The 17,337-nt window shown below is 42.0% G+C and overlaps 1 protein-coding gene across 1 annotated transcript; it reads left to right on the plus strand.

Annotated features, from left to right (window-relative positions):
* Positions 1-17: 17 nt before the first annotated feature.
* On the plus strand, positions 18-16,908 carry LOC136422366 (cullin-3-A-like). Its single transcript, XM_066410088.1, has 17 exons — positions 18-316; positions 4,201-4,398; positions 5,663-5,776; positions 6,611-6,771; positions 7,359-7,473; positions 7,945-8,124; positions 9,087-9,290; positions 9,805-9,981; positions 10,482-10,652; positions 11,168-11,275; positions 11,858-11,982; positions 12,272-12,365; positions 12,759-12,860; positions 14,563-14,749; positions 15,176-15,318; positions 15,863-15,969; positions 16,238-16,908. Exons 1-17 carry the CDS (start codon positions 266-268, stop codon positions 16,260-16,262), a joined length of 2,262 nt encoding a protein of 753 aa, XP_066266185.1. The 5' UTR covers positions 18-265; the 3' UTR covers positions 16,263-16,908.
* Positions 16,909-17,337: the final 429 nt, after the last annotated feature.

The raw sequence follows: 17,337 nt of genomic DNA on the forward strand, positions 1-17,337 counted from the left end.
TTGTTCGGAAGGATACGGAAGTCGCCCATAATGGCAGTAAACAAACGAGAGACATTTTGTTGAAGACTGTTGATTCTTATTTTGCCGATTTTCCATCATTTTCTGGCTAATCCATGCAGAATCCGTAGGTGCGGTGAGAGTAGAGGAACAGCAGTGTGACATAGAGGGCAGTTTTAGCGAGATCAGCGTCGGGTTGCCGCTGTTTTAGCCGTCGACACAGCCGGTCCTTTCTTGCCAAAAATAGCAGCGAACGCAAGTGGCCAAAATGTCGCTGAAAAGCAAGAAGGACACCAAGATGCGAATCAGGGCCTTTCCCGTAAGTATTACCGCTCGATTCTTCTAACAAGCATCACCTAACGTTACAGATGATTGTCAAATCTGTGAGCCGGCGCCCTGTGTGGTATTTATTACCTTCGCGACGAATGGTTTCGTCGAGAAGGTTATGCGACGGTGCTTGTCTGTGTGTCTGTTAGTGAACAGAATAAGTCGAGAACGCCTGGATGGTTTGTTGTCGTAGTTGGTGTGTCGGTGTGTATGTGTCAAATCTCAAGATGATTAGATTTTGGGCAAAGTGTTTTGCATAATTAACGAGAAAAGTGTAAAAATGTGTTCAATTGTATGCTTTACTATGCGTTCTGGTTGGGACGTGTGGGGTGTATTGTTTCAGGGGATATTGATGGGGTCACAGATGGGGGGCAAAGTTGGTCATGAGGGGTCAGGCGGGAGACGTCAGTTATTGGGAAAAATTGGCTATCAGCCAGCTGTATTCATTGGTGTGGAATGTGGTGGACGAGGCAAAAGTCAGATGTCGGAAGGGGTAGGGAAAAGGTATTAGGAGAAAGTGGTGTGGAATTGGGCGGGGGGAGACCAAAATTGGATATACACTGCCTTACCTCGGGGAGAACCAGCAGTACTCGTGTGTCACAGTATGGGAAAAGGACGTTGTTCAGGGTAGGTGAGTTAACCATGTTATATCTAAGAAGGAAGAGGCGATTGACAGGAAGACCAAGGTTGCGCTGGGGCATGCCCTAAAGGCTTTAACGGCATTGTGAGAATTATCCTGGCGTCACTGGTAAGAAATCGATGAATATCGCTATGACTTTACGAAGTGAACGGGAAAATAAGACGCTACACTGACATTTGAAAAGAAAACGTTTATATAAAGAAGCCGTTGACAGTCTCTAAGTCCCTTCTGTGGCAAAGTAGGGTTCGTGACATAAGTCCCCTCTGAGCGCAATGTGTTGGTTTACATGTTATATTACGCAACTTGTATGGCCGTAAAGCCAATAAAGGAATAGTATTGTTGGAGACAGCATGGGAATACCGAGCATGTCTGTGTGTCTGTTAGTGAACACGATAAGTCGAGAATTCTTGGAAGGATTGTCTTGGTATTTGGTATGTTGGTAGGTCTCGATGAAACCTGAAAATGATTAGATTTTGGGCCCCCTATCGGCTTGTTACGGTACTGCAGCGGAACTTCATGTTATGATATCTCGTGTTGTGGACATGCTATGGAACTGATTTTTGAGTGGTAGATAGCTCGTTGGGCAGAGAGTAAGTGGTATAGGTTTGGGCCCCCTAGCAACTTTTTTGGAACTGCAGGGGTAGGTTTTGCTTCAGACTTTGAAAGGGAATAACTCAAGAAGGGCTTGATGGAAGGTCATGATTTTTTGCATGTACATAGCTTGAGCGATGATGTACATGATTGGATACTTATTATGCAAATCAGTAACTAATTTGCATAATTAATGAGGAAAGTTTATACATTCATCAATTTCCATGATAGGACTCGCAAACATGTGACATATGTAACTGAGGAAGAGAGAAATATTAATAGATATCAGCTATGCAAATGAGAACCTCATTTACATAATTAATGAGAAAATAATATAACTCGAGATGGGCTTGATGGATGGTCATGATTTTTGGTATGTAGATAGCTTATGTGATGCTTTGTATGATTGGATGATAATTATGCAAATCAGATTATAATTAATGAGGCAATTTTAAAAACCTGCTGTGTTCCATGATATGACTATTCAAATATGTGACATTTGTAACTGAGGAAGAGAGGAATGTCAATAGATAGAAATTATGCAAATGTAGGCCTAATTTGCATAATTCATGAGAAACTACTATCATTCCATACTAGTAAATAACGGCAATTTCATACTTGTAGCATTTAGAAGTTGTGTGAATGTGAACACCATTGAATCAAATTATGCTAATAAGGAGCTTATTTGCATTATTGATGAAAAATGTTAGCATAACCTTCTTTGTTAAGCTCATAATCATAACAAGGAGGTTTGGACAACTTATGTTATTTGGGTGAGGAGGATCAACTGGTATGATTTTTGATTGATGAAAAACACTCCTAATACGTCAGTCATAAAGGTCAAAATCATTTCGCGAAGGTATGAGGTCGTAGAACTCTTGTTATGAAATGTGCAGACGTCTCGCCATTTTTCTGTCCTCTGGTTTCATCATAATTTTTGGTTGCATGACGACGCAGTTCGGCTGGTTTCTAGTCCAGTCGGAAAAACTCCGGATTTCCTTTGTTTGATCACGTTCTGAGAAATGATTTATTCCGTCACAAGTTTGTTTATACTCATGGACACTTCCACATGAAAGGTAATGCTAATCAACACTGCGTGAAATTGTTGGCACAAACAAGTGGACGTTTGGCGTCAATGAATTCAGCTGTGAGTCAATAATCGGTGACTTTTAAAGGGGAGGGGGGGCACGAGATGCTTTTGTTTATGATTTTTGATAAATGATGGTTCTATTTCGATGTTCTCTGACACAGTACACAAGACACATTTTCAGTAACCCAGTCTTGGGCAAATTATTAAAGATATAAAGTGTGTCATGTCCTCAAACTGGAGGTTTAAGTTTACACATAAATTTAAAGTTCATTACCCAAAGTATTTTTCCTATACAATTACATAATTCTTACATTGATTTTTTTCCATCGTGCTTAGAATTTGAACAGAAAAGCGGTGCATGCAAATTTGAATATGATGTACAAATTTGGTCATTATTATGAATGGTAGGGCCTTGTATGTACATGCTAAAAATAGACTTCCAAAATAAAGTTGTTGCCCAAAATAAGGGAACCGTATTACAGATTAGTACTTTTTGTTATCTTTTATAAGTTTTGCTGCCCTCACACATCTATGCACATGTAACAGCTGGTAACTTGGTGTGTCCAGGTTTGGGAGTCTCGAATCACCCGTCGTATTCATGGCTATGTCACTTCAAAAGGCAGTTTGTCCCGTTTTGTTAGGAGCACAACAATGAATGAATGCACATGTTGATATATCCCTTGTCTGCTTTGTGTAAGCAGAGAAATAAACATGTAAATTGTTAGTTTCAAGATTTTCTTAGTTACATAACTTATGATCCTTGATTATAATATAATTATCATAATTGGAAGATAAAGGAAACAATGCCATTTCTCAACACATTGCAGGACTGCAATAAACAACATTATGAACTGCTATAGAGACCCTTTAATTAGCAGAAACTGGAACAAACTTTACATCTGAAATGGGGATAAACATGCACGTTTCCTGAGAATTCCGCCCTTTAGAGCAGGCCCAAAGCTGATAACCTACTGTGTTATGATGGCTCCCATTTTCAACAGCATTGGCCTCTATTGAAAAGAAGAGCCATCAGATCATGGTAGCAATTTAAAAAACCCACTCAATATCATTATCAATGAAGCAAAAATTGTTATGTCAAAATGAAGATCTTATTATCTGCTCATGTAACTACTAGTGTACTATAATAATTTAATGAGAATTGTACACGAATGTGAACCCAACCATCTCTTCATAACATAATAACAACCACCATAAATACAAATCTCCCCTGTTACACAGAATTCAAAGACCATGGATGCATAGTAGAAATGAGCGGTATCTTGGATTTACTGAAGAATACCAGTTTACTGCGCAGGAAAAAATTAAATGGCCCTTAATGTAGTTTTTCAGTGATACATGTATATTGACATACCTGAACACACCTTCCCCTACCCTCCACAAATGACGATGGATGAGAAGTATGTAAACAGTTTTTCTTCCCTGTTGAAGAATCCCATACTGATACAGGAACTGCAGAAAGATAGTACTACTAGATCAATATTCTTTCTTCATAACATATTGAACATGTAAACATACATGTATTTTTCCACCACAGATGACGATGGATGAGAAGTATGTGAACAGTATCTGGGCCCTGTTGAAGAACGCCATCCAGGAGATACAGAAGAAGAACAACAGTGGCCTGAGTTTTGAGGAGCTGTACAGGAATGCTTACACCATGGTCCTCCACAAACATGGGGAAAAACTGTACACAGGTCTGAGGGAGGTGGTCACCGAACATCTCGTCAATAAGGTGGGCTGGTGTTAAGTTAAAGTTAAACTTTAAGTACTCGTCTCCGAAGGTGCATATAGCGGCTCCCATCTCCGTTTCTGCAGCCCTGGGCCACACAACTTTGTGCAAGTCACTCCAGCAGGGGGCTAGTCCACTGGTAGTGGTGTGTGTGGGCCGGTGTACTGTTAATATTATATAAACATAAACAGAAGGAACTCAATATTATATAGACATTTTCAGCAAAAGTGAAAATATATTGATAATGGAATCTCCATGTCAGAAGTGATAGCCACTATAATAGGAGAGCAATGATGAGATGTACACTCTCTGATTTCCTGGTCAAGGTATGAGTACACAGTATTTCGCCGCGACCCCCGGAGTCTGTGACGTAGCGGTAAGAAAATAGTGAGCCCTAAATCTTGAACCGTATGTAAAAACGTTGAAGTGAATGCCAGCGAGGCAGAAACTTTACTGCATGGTAGTATAATAAGTGGGCTTTTAGATCGTAGGAATGAGATTGTGAAGTTTTCCCATTCGGCGTATGAAGGCGCGTGACCTTTGCAGCTGCCTGCCGAGGTGAGTCGGCTTCACTTCCGCATGACCCTGTATGACCCCATATCAAAGTGGCCGTCAAATTGTTATAAAACCAGTGAAAACATTTTTTGGTTTTCACTTATTTTGTAGATCGTACCCTCGACTTCAACATATTCGTTTGTCGTCATATTTTATAGGGTACCCTACTATGATTTTATCCACGTCGATGTGGGTCACTTTGGGGTCCTTAACTATAGAAACCCCCACAGGCCGAAAACTGTGTTCTGCTACCTCAAGACTTTTGTAGATAGACGGGTCTATCTCCTTTATTGATACATAATCAGATACAGATGTGGGGTGGCCTTGTTATAGGACCACCTGTGGACAGTAGTAGCCCTCTTCCTGTTGTTACAGTTAAAACATATTGCCACATCTGAATGTGCTCTGGAGGCTTGACACATGCATCTGTATATGCAACAGCTGGTCATATTATGCAGAACGACCTTTCACAGTTAACCTTTGCACCTTTGTTGTTTTGAGAAACTTTTTTAAACACATTTTCATCAGTGTACGACGGGAGAACCAAGACTTGTAAGTTGTAGTGGGCTAGGAACAACTACTTTGGTGTTCCCATGAACCTTTTCCAAATCACAAGTAGAATTTACAATATGACTGAACTGAAGAAATAAACAGAACTTATAAAAAACTATTTTTAGCCCTGCCTTATCGGAATGTTTTCCTTCCCTCCCAGGTGCGAGTGGATGTTCTGGAGTCTCTCAACAACAACTTCCTGCAGACCCTGAATAGCGCATGGAACGACCACCAGACCTCCATGGTCATGATCAGGGACATCCTGATGTACATGGTCAGTACTCATTATTTGTTTGTTTCCTTGTATAGCATTTATAGCTGGTTAACTGCCTAAAGGCGCAAGAACTAGTTTTGTACAGTAGGTACAAGCTGCGTGAGACTAGACCGTAAGGTTTGATCCACTCACACTGGGGAGGACCCAAATCTTATCAATAAGTTTAGTAGTGGGTTCTTTTAACATACTACTAGTATTACTAGTCGTGTCATAATCATCATCATCACCGTACAGTTCAGCCGGCACTGATGCGGGCCACCACAGCTTTCCACTCTCTATTCATGTGGCTGTCCTCAAACATGTCTGTCACGTTCTTCAGGGTAATACTAACTGGTTCTACTTCCCAGGCAACACAATGCCACATGTATCTCCCCTACTGCACATCTATTCCCACATAACTTTCCCCTTATGATTATTCCATCCCCAGGACCGTGTGTATGTGCAGCAGAACGGTGTGGAGAATGTCTACAACCTGGGGCTGATGCTGTTCCGAGACCAGGTGGTCCAGTACGGCTGTATCCGCAACAATATTCCCACCTTATTCTCCCCTTCTGTACCCCCAGGACCGAGTGTATGTGCAGCAGAACGGTGTGGGGAATGTCTACAACCTGGGGCTGATGCTGTTCCGAGACCAGGTGGTCCGGTACGGCTGCATCCGTGACAATATTCCCACCTAACGTCCCCTTCTCTCCCCCCAGGACCGAGTGTATGTGCAGCAGAACGGTGTGGAGAATGTCTATAACCTGGGGCTGATGCTGTTCCGAGACCAGGTGGTTCGGTACGGCTGTATCCGCGACAATATTCCCACCTAACTCTCCCCTTCTGTACCCCCAGGACCGAGTGTATGTGCAGCAGAACGGTGTGGAGAATGTCTATAACCTGGGGCTGATGCTGTTCCGAGACCAGGTGGTTCGGTACGGCTGTATCCGCGACCACCTACGCCAGACGCTACTCGACATGGTGGCACGTGAGCGCAGGGGAGAGGTCGTCGACAGGTCAGTGATAGCAATCACTAAACAGTGACAACAGCAGGAAATTTTTTACAGATTGCAGAAAAAAGATCTTTAGAATGTACTATCTGGCAATCTGAAAGAATTCCAGCTTCATATGAGTTGTAAATCACACACTGCAGAGAAAACAGGTCAGGTGATAACAGCAAGGAAACAATTTTCAGATTGCAGAAAAAAGATATTAACAACTCATAACTTGGCAGGATGAAAGAATACAGGCTCTGTTTGATGACTTACATATGACAGAAGACGGAAATGAAGTACATGCACAGTCTTTGACATTATTTACAATACAATGTAGAGCACCAGGCTGCAAATACTAGTGTTGTGTACCTCACATTACGTCACCGAGTCCAAGGGACCATCAAAGTGTGGCCACAAAAGCCTGATAGTTCTTATATAGAAGTGGTCACTCCTACAGATTTTGACTATAGATTGTCTGAGCTGAAGGGCTGCTTTTAGTGATTCATGATAAAAAGATAGAAATTGTCATTTTTTTTTGCGTTTGACTGTTGTCTGAGCCTTGTTTTCCCAATTAGTATTGACGTTGTTGAAATGTTCCATATCTCCAGGGGAGCAGTGAAGAATGCCTGCCAGATGCTGATGATCCTGGGCATCGAGAGCAGACAGGTTTACGAGGAGGACTTTGAACAGCCCTTCCTGGAGCAGTCAGCAGAGTTCTACAGGGTCAGTATCGATTTGATGTGCATACCTTCTTATAACTGTGCCTAAGTGTAGTCCACTGACTAGAGATTGTCTCACCAGTCCAATTCTAATGCAGAACTGGATGGTGAACATGAAGACACTTCTGACTAAATAGTTTCAGTGTGAATGTTGTCAAGTGCTGGTTTTCCTCTCAGTCCTCTGTTTTCATCTTGATCTCAGGCTTAATTTTTTATTAGCCCAAAAAATTTACAAGGAATTATTCAACTATCTTATATGCAAGAGATCTTGTGGTTGGTTATCCGCTGTTATCACAGCCTCTTTGTATCTACAAATGTACGACGAAAGCTGTGATCGAATTCACAACTCCAAGTGCTCTTATAAACCAACTTTTTTTTTACTATCAATCTTATTTTTGTCCCTATCTGAGTAAGTATTTTTGTTTGATGACTTGACTATCTTTTAGTCGAAAACATGATTTTTGTCCCCCCACAGTTGGAAAGTCAGAAGTTCCTAGCAGAGAACAGTGCCTCCGTGTACATCAAGAAGGTAGAGCAGAGGATCAACGAGGAGGCGGAGAGAGCCAAGCACTACCTGGACAAGACCACGGAGGAGCCCATCGTCAAAGTGCTGGAGGAGGAGCTCATCAGCAAGCACATGAAAACTATTGTAGATGTGAGTAACATCCTGGATCAAAGTTGAACTGTAATTGCCAACACAAAAAAATTGGACTTTCCCAAATTTTCGACTGGTAAACTCCAGTCTTTGTCAAGAAATGAGCAATCGGCTGCTTCTGTGATGTCATGTTATGCAAATAGAACATGTGACTCTGTGAGCAGTTGGTCATAAGTTGCAGAAAGTCCATGGCGCCTCCGTCTCTATTAATCCTTCCTTAAAGGAAAGCTTCACAAAAAATTGAAAATCCTACTATGCTGTGCTTGATATATTCCAAAGTCAAGTTCTTATTTCAAGTTGTTTCACATAAGTCCGTCATAGTTCTTGGTTTTTCCACCGTTTGCAACTTATGCCGTGCTGATGCCTTCTCACCTGATAATTGAAATATATGACGTCAGTGTTCTAGATTGTTCACCTGATGATAGAATTATATGACGTCAGTGTTCAGTGTACCATAGTTATCAGATGAGAAGGCGTCAGCACAGCATAAGTTGCAAATGGTGGAAGATCCCGAAACTATGACGGACTTATGTGTATATATTAAGCATAGCATAGTAGCGTTTTCAATTTTTGGTGAAGTTTTCCTTTAACAAACACTGGAGTTGATGACAACAGTTGTGCAATCTGGATGGATTTGTTTTTATGTGTGGTAGATTCTTAGACATGCTTCTTGTCAAGATCTAGCTCTCTGAAAATGGGATACTAAAAGAAATACATATACAGTCAAATCTGTACCAACTCTACATAAGGACCACCTGGCCAATGTGACCACTTTTTGGTAGTCCCTTCGATAAATTTTCCCACTGACATAAATATTAAGAATCCCGTCTATAGTGACAACCTGTCCACTGTGGCACATAGATCAGATTTTATCTGCCCCCTTAGTGGTCTTTAGCATATCCTGAATTTTTTGGCAAATGTTAACCCTTGACTTGTTTCCAATCTTCTCCCTCCTTCCCCAGATGGAGAACTCTGGAGTAGTCCACATGTTGAAGAACAACAAGACGGACGACCTGGCCTGCATGTACAAGCTGTTCATCCGCGTTCCCGACGGGCTCAAGACGATATGCGAGTGTGTCAGCAAGTACCTGAGAGAGCAGGGCAAGGCCATTGTCACAGAGGAGGGGCAGGCAGGGGAGCCCAAAAACCCCATCACATATGTACAGGTAGGTCCGGCACACCCCTATACATGAGTGGTTTCTTCTATTCTTTGGAGCCCTGGGGCATTATATTTTAAAAGTTGGAGGACTTGTAAAAATGATCTAGCAAAACAGTTTGAGGCCTTTGAAAAAACGAGCAAGTGATTTTACTTATTTGTGAGAAATCTTTGACAAAACTTTTTAGACAAAATATTTCATATCATAATCAGAGCTGTGTCCAGCTTTTAATTTTTTAAATCCCATTCTTTGACTGGGAGCCCATGTCGTTAATTTTCGTTGTTAGAAATCTGTCATTTAAAGCTTACGAAAGTACATGTTCATCAATTTCATGTCATAAAAAAACAGATTTTTCGTATAGATGGGGTGAAGTCTTTGTACGTCCCAACCCTGGACAGAGGAACGAGTCTTGGAGACAACCCTGATCACGATTTAATGTTTGTTTAGGCTTAACAATAATTGTATAATTGTTATGTCTTTGTAAGTTGATTTCTTATTTCAAGACGTTCCTTGTGTTCCTCAGAGCCTGCTGGATCTTAAGGAGAGATTCGACCACTTCCTTCACGAGTCCTTCAGCGACGACAAGGTGTTCAAGCAGCAGGTGTCCTCAGACTTCGAGTACTTCTTAAACCTGAACCAGAAGTCTCCCGAGTACCTGTCTCTGTTTATCGACGACAAGCTCAAGAAGGGGGTCAAGGGGGTAAGCATCTTTCTCTTCTGGGTTCTAAGTGGTGTCTTGACTCTGTCTTCTATTGAACCATCCTAAATTTGTCTTCACCTCATTAATATATCAAGTCTGAGGTTTGGTTTAACAGCTGGCAAATCCAGATACTCCTTTAGTCACTGAAGAAAGACTGCACGGATGCTCTCTGAAATGTCTGACTGTTTTTACATTTTGTCCTTGAGTCTACACAGCAACGCCACCTATCAGGACCAAAGAAAACTGCAGAAGGAACTAAGCTTGAAAATCTTTGTCAGTAGAAGTCATTTGGAAGCATAGTTGAATTGTAATTTTCAACATAGAATTGGACTTTCCCAAATTGTCAACCCTCTCAACCCCAGTTTTTGTAAAATTTGGGAAGGACCAATTGTTGTGTTGGCAATCATCCATGGCAAGCTGGTGAGCACTGCTCTCTTCTGCATTATCTGTATCTCTGAAACATTGTCGTTTAACAAATGCCCTCTTCCCGTTTCCCCCAGCTGACAGAACAGGAGATCGAGACCATCCTGGACAAGACGATGGTTCTGTTCCGGTACCTCCAGGAGAAGGACGTGTTCGAGCGCTACTACAAGCAGCACCTCGCGCGCAGGTTACTCATGAACAAGAGCGTCTCCGACGACTCCGAGAAAAATATGATCTCAAAACTCAAGGTAGGGGTCGCATTGTTTCATTGTATTCGATGGCCTGGTAGGGAATTATGCTTTTTACTTGAACATAAGGCAAGAGCAGATCTAGTGAATTTTGGGCCGATCTTTCCGCTCCAATGAAAAATATGATCTCAAAGTGTGTTGTATTTTTATTATATTATTATAGAATAGCAATGTAGTTCCATCTCCATTGGCTGCTTACACTCGTTAATTGTTGTTCACTTGTAATTAGCCTTAGTGCATGAATTTGCTGTTAAATGAAGGCCTGGAATATTTTTTAAGACAAATGAACCACTATGTATCCTTACTGATGTGTGACTCTGGTGGTCTGTACCATTCCACGTCCTTGCTTTAGATGTTGAAATTTGCCTTGTAGATGTTTTTTAGCTCATCATATTTTGATTTTACTAAAATTGTGGAATGAGGACTCTATATCCAGCTCTGTTAAAGAAGATTGATTGATCAGCTGATTGACTGATCAGATTGGTCGAGTGACTAACTGATTGTTTGTGTTCCAGACGGAGTGTGGCTGTCAGTTCACCTCCAAGCTAGAGGGCATGTTCAAGGACATGTCCATCTCCAACTCTCTCATGGACGACTTCAAGCAGCATCTACAAAACACAGGGGTAGGTCATAGGTCACAGGTCATAGGTCACAGTTCTAATGTCTACAAAACACAGGGGTAGGTCACAGTTCATAGGTCATAGTTCTAACATATACAAAACACAGGGGTAGGTCACAGTTCGTAGGTCACAGTTCTAACATATACAAAACACGGGTAGGCCACAGTTCATAGGTCACAGTTCATAGGTCACAGTTCTAATATCTTCAAAACACAGGGGTAGGTCAAAGTATTATCTTCCTGTGAGTCTTAACCAAACTCGAATTGCATTTTGTAATGTATATGAAAGTTAGACTCTCAGATTGAAATTTGCATTGAAGAAAGAATTCTGAACTCAACAGTACCTTTGCTCCCACACTAATTATATTATGAGTGATTATATGTTAACCGTTGAATTCATGATTTCCTCCCAGCCCTTTGTTTCATCTTGACATCTTGCTATGGAAATGGGTAAATTTTGTAGTCAATCTTCAGAGAATTTATCCAGTTGCTTTATTTATTTGTATTGTCTAGCCTTCATCAAGGTATCAAGACTATTTTTGGTCTAGGCTTATACTTAAATGTACATTTCTCTCTTGCCCTTCAGACGACCTTGAGCGGGATTGACCTTAGCGTGCGCGTCCTAACCACAGGGTTCTGGCCGACGCAGTCATCCTCACCAAAGTGCAACATCCCTGTACAAGCAAGGAACGCCTTCGAAACATTTAAGAGGTATCATCTTACATCTTACATTGTCATCTAACACTGTTCACTGCTACTCAAGTTTTCTGAAATGTTACTTGTAATTTTGAAAATAAAAATTTCTTGGAAATACCCAAGCCATTATTCATACACGACTAGTACTACAACATGAATGATATGGTTGGTATTTTGGGCCCTGATGTCATGATGATGAAGTACTTGAAATGTAACAGAAATGAGTAAAGAAAGTCTTGTATGAACGTCATATAGGGAACAACCAAAAACAACGGTGACCTTTTGCCTTCCTGTGTTTTTCCAGGTTCTATTTAGTAAAACACAGTGGCCGTCAGCTGACGTTGCAACATCACATGGGCTCAGCCGACCTCAACGCAACATTTTATGGACCGAAAAAGGTTTGAAACTTGTTCAACTTCTGCTACACACTTATTTTTTCACCAATAGGCACATTGTTATATTTTGTCGATAGTGGGATGGGTCTTATACATGCTCAAGGTGTGGCTCTCTCAAACACGGGACCTTCAGCTTTATGCCCCCTCCAAGAGGACGTCCCTAACTAAAGCTAGGTACTCATTTTCACCTGAGTGGGGTGGGGAAACCTGTGTTAAGTGCCTTTTCCAATGGCACAACATTGGGTCCTGCCAGGGATTCCAACTCAGAACCTTAAGATGCTAAGTCAAGAACCCAAACAAAAGACCCCATGCCACCATTTTCTGATGTCTGAGTGTTGTCCAGTTCTGCAGTGTTTTTCCGAGGTAAAACTTGAGTCTTTTTCGTCCCTATTCCAGGAGGGAGGTGGCAGTAACGTCCGGAAGCACATCCTCCAAGTCTCGACCTTCCAGATGTGTGTTCTCATGCTCTTCAACAACAGGGACAAGCTCACGTATGAGGTACGCTCAGTCTCAAATGTTTGACGCTCGTGTGTTATACGCGCTGGTATAAAACATAGGCTATCTTGACTGCAGGACAGTCTCTTAAAATGTAACATATAGTGAATGAATTTTGTGTTTGTTTTAGTGTGTGTGTGTGTGTGTGTGTGTGTGTTCATGTGTGTGTGTGTGTCTCTGCGAGTGTGCGTGCGTCAGTGTGTCTTCCCCGGTCTGAACATTTCTGAGGTTTTGTCCGCTTCTCTAGGAAATCCAAAGTGAGACTGACATGCCTGACAGCGACCTGTGTCTGTCTGCGTGTGTCTGTGTCTGTCTGTGTGTGTTTGTGTGTGCGTGTCTCAGTGTGAGCAAGTGTGTGCGCGTCTGTGAGTCTTCCCAGAGCTAACATTTCTGCTGTTTTGTACTTTCTAGGAGATCCAGAGTGAGACGGACATCCCTGACAGAGACCTGTGCTTGTTTGAGTGTGTGTTTGAGTGTGTGTGTGTGTTAATGTGTGTGTGTATTTCTATGTATGTATCTGTGTATCTTCCCAGATGTAACATGTCTGCTGTTTTAATCTGTTCTTGTAGGAGATCCAGAGTGAGACAGACATCACTGACAGAGACCTACACGTCAGTGTATGTGTGTTCATGTGAGTCTTCCCAGATCTAACATATCTGCTGTTCTGTCTGCTTTCTTAGGAGATCCAGAGTGAGATGGACATCCTTGACAGAGACCCGTGCGTATTTGAGTGTGTGTGTGTGTTTGTACATGTATGTATGCATCTGTGTATCTTCCTAGATTTAACATGTCTGCTGTTTTAATCTGTTCTTCTAGGAGATCCAGAGTGAGACGGACATCACTGACAGAGACCCGTGTGTGTTTGAATGTGTGTGTGTGTTTGTACATGTATGTATGCATCTGTGTATCTTCCCAGATCTAAAATGTCTGCTGTTTAATCTGTTTTTCTAGGAGATCCAGAGTGAGACAGACATCCCCAACAGAGACCTGTTTGTGTGTGTCTTCCCAGATCTAACATGTCTGTCTGCTTTCCCAGGAGGTCCAGAGTGACATCCCTGACAGAGACCTCTGTGTGTGTGTCTTTGTGTCATCCTAGATTTAACATGTTTGCTGTTTTAGGAGATCCAGAGTGAGACGGACATCACTGACAGAGACCTACACGTCAGTGTATGTGTGTTCATGTGAGTCTTCCCAGATCTAACATATCTGCTGTTCTGTCTGCTTTCTTAGGAGATTCAGAGTGAGACGGACATCCTTGACAGAGACCTGTGTGTGTGTGTGTGCGTGTGCGTGAGTGTGTGTGTGTGTGTGTGTGTGTGTGTGTGTGTGTGTGTGTGTCTCTTCCCAGATCTAACATGTCTGTCTGCTTTCCCAGGAGGTCCAGAGTGACATCCCTGACAGAGACCTCTGTGTGTGTGTCTTTGTGTCATCCTAGATTTAATATGTTTGCTGTTTTAGGAGATCCAGAGTGAGACGGACATCCCTGACAGAGAACTGTGTGTGTTTGAGTGTGTATGTGTGTGTGTGTTTGTATGTATGCATCTGTGTATCTTCCCAGATCTAACATTTCTGTTGTTTTAACCTGTTCTTCTAGGAGATCCAGAGTGAGACAGACATCACTGACAGAGACCTTCACGTCAGTGTATGTGTGTTCATGTGAGTCTTCCCAGATCTAACATATCTGCTGTTCTGTCTGCTTTCTTAGGAGATCCAGAGTGAGACGGACATCCCAGACAGAGACCTGACGCGGGCGCTGCAGTCCCTGGCGCTGGGGAAGGCCCAGCAGCGCGTGCTCGTGAAGGAGCCCAAGGTCAAGGAGATCGAACCATCGCACCAGTTCTGCATCAACGACCAGTTCACATCCAAGCTGCACAGGGTCAAGATTCAGACAGGTAACAACTACATGTGGATCTAAATCTAGCCTTCCTCAGTACTGTTTAATGCATGTACTGTTCACAGGGTCAAGATTCAGACAGGTAAAGAAGACTACATCTAAGTTTATATGGAAGTTGATTGGAAAAGTTATCTGTATCCATGTACTTAAATCTATTCTTCGTCAGTACTGTTTCATGTATGTACTATTTACAGGGTCAAGATTAAGACAGGTAAAAGCCATTTTTATACGGATGTGGATCAGTTAAGTTTTCAATGAGTTAGGGGGCATTTCCAAGTTACGGACAAATATTGAGAGGGTCCGGATTTCCGGATTTAGAGTATCTTTCCATATTTATAGATATCACCAGTTATTCTGATTGGTTATCAGATGTAATTGATGATGGTGGCTAACCATTGTTTGTTTGTTTGTTTGTTTTCTTCAGTGGCAGCGAAGGGCGAGTCCGACCCCGAGCGTAAGGAGACGAGGAACAGGGTGGACGAAGACCGGAAACATGAGATCGAGGCGGCCATTGTTCGAATCATGAAGTCTCGCAAGAGGATGCAGCACAACGTTCTTGTAGCAGAGGTGAGTGTCTTAACAAAAGATGGCGTTAATGTAGCAGAAGTGACTTACAAACACACTGTTCTTGTAGCAGGGGTGGGTGTCTTATGGGTGTCTGAAAAAAGGAGGCTCTTGTATCGGAGGTGCATGACTAAAGCTGGTATCTCATTGAAGCTGCGGCAGGTAGCTTTGCATGTCAATCAATTTTCATGCTGTACCAGTGTCTAGTAGGATGAAAAAACATTAGTAACACAGTAGCTTGTGTATGTAATGACCAGGGAAACAGGGTCTGTGCATCCAGCTGCAAAAGAGGGCGTCTAATTTCTTTGTAATTTTAGTATAGGGCATCGAAAAGACGCATGGACGCATAGCTAGCTAATACCTTGGTCTCAACACAGATTGAGATGTATTGTCATCAACAACCAAGTTTCAAACCAACAAATATTTAGCAGTGAAAATTTGGTTCTTCTGTGTGTATTGTCTAACCTTCTATCATAGGTCATGTATACGGGAAAACTTTTTTGATGATTTAAGAATACTGACCAAGAATGACCTGTTTTGTTCCCAGGTAACTCAACAATTGAAGGCGCGGTTCCTACCAAGTCCAGTGGTCATCAAAAAGAGAATGGAAGGTTTGATCGAGAGAGAATACCTGGCTAGAGCTCCAGAAGATAGGTGAGATACGAGTTAAACCACATTCAGGGCCAGTTCACACTTTTGCGTATATTCAAATCTGCACGAGTTGCATACCCACATTATGTGGGTTTAGGTTAAGTTTGTGGGGAAGAAGTAGTTTTCTACTTTGTCCGAATATCGAATTGCTGTTATCATTCCACATTGTTGCTACAAGTGTGAAGAGTAGTGTAACGTTCCGTATGCTAGCTAATTTACAAAAATGAGTTTTGATGCATGTTCTGATTGTTGTTTCTGTCTGTTTTTTCAGGAAAGTGTACACATACGTCGCCTAGAGAGGAGACCAGACTGGAGATATTGGGAGGGGAGGGGGGGCTGGGGTGGGTTTAGCCAATTTTGGTATGATTTTGGGGGGGGGGATGCGTGAAGAAAAGAAAAGTGTAGCTCAAATTCTTTTGCATGGCCGACGATCAGAAAACAAAGAAGGGAACACTTTGTGTTCCTTAGCGACTGAATAAGTTTGTATCAGACTTGGATGCGAATGATGTTGGTTTTGAGGGGAAAGAGGGGGGGGGGCGTTATGTTCAGTTAGTTAGACCTTAGGCACACATTGAAAGGGATGCAGAGAAGTAAGAGGTTTTTAAACGTGAACCTGCACCTCCCATCTTACGAGTGGGCATATCCCACGTCAGCACAGTTGGAAACGGTACACTTGTACATGTATATGTTGAATACACAGACTCATCTGTACAACTAATTTACCAAATAAAGAGGCAATTTCTATACCAGGTATAGCGTAGCGACAGTGTACACACAGACTTTATTTACTCTGACACCCCCTGCTGTACAATGGAACCAGCCATATTTCTGCAACCATCATCCGGGTTTGGAACGGCCTACTCTCGGAACAGGGGTGATGGGGTGATCCTTTGTTATGTTTGCTTGCCTTGCTACAGCAGTAAATATAGAACCTGTTGTCTACCATGTGTGTGTTTTCTTGTTTGAAATTTAAACCAACCCCACTCTTTGAACAACTTCTTTTGTTAATAATCTTCCCAAATATTTGAACATATAACATGTAATTATAATGCAAAGGAAAGAAAAAAGTGAAAGTGATCTTGAACCAGTTTAGCTCAAATGAACTCAATGAACAGATGAGCTAATCTTCCACTGGTCATGACAGAGAAGACAGACGTTATGTACAGTATTTACAGGTTAGCGATCAGAGGATTTTATTAAGAAAATGGGGACAGTTGATAGATGGCCACTTTTGACATGATTCCCCATGCTTAGGTTAATCATACACCAAGTGGCGTAATGGCTAGAACATTAGGCCGTCAAACAAGGGAACTTGAGTTGCTATCCAGCTTGCCCCCCAGACATGTCTGGACATGCGCCCGGACGTTGTGC

The sequence above is a fragment of the Branchiostoma lanceolatum genome, chromosome 17, assembly GCF_035083965.1.
Source record: "Branchiostoma lanceolatum isolate klBraLanc5 chromosome 17, klBraLanc5.hap2, whole genome shotgun sequence".
Taxonomy (NCBI): Eukaryota; Metazoa; Chordata; class Leptocardii; order Amphioxiformes; family Branchiostomatidae; genus Branchiostoma; species Branchiostoma lanceolatum.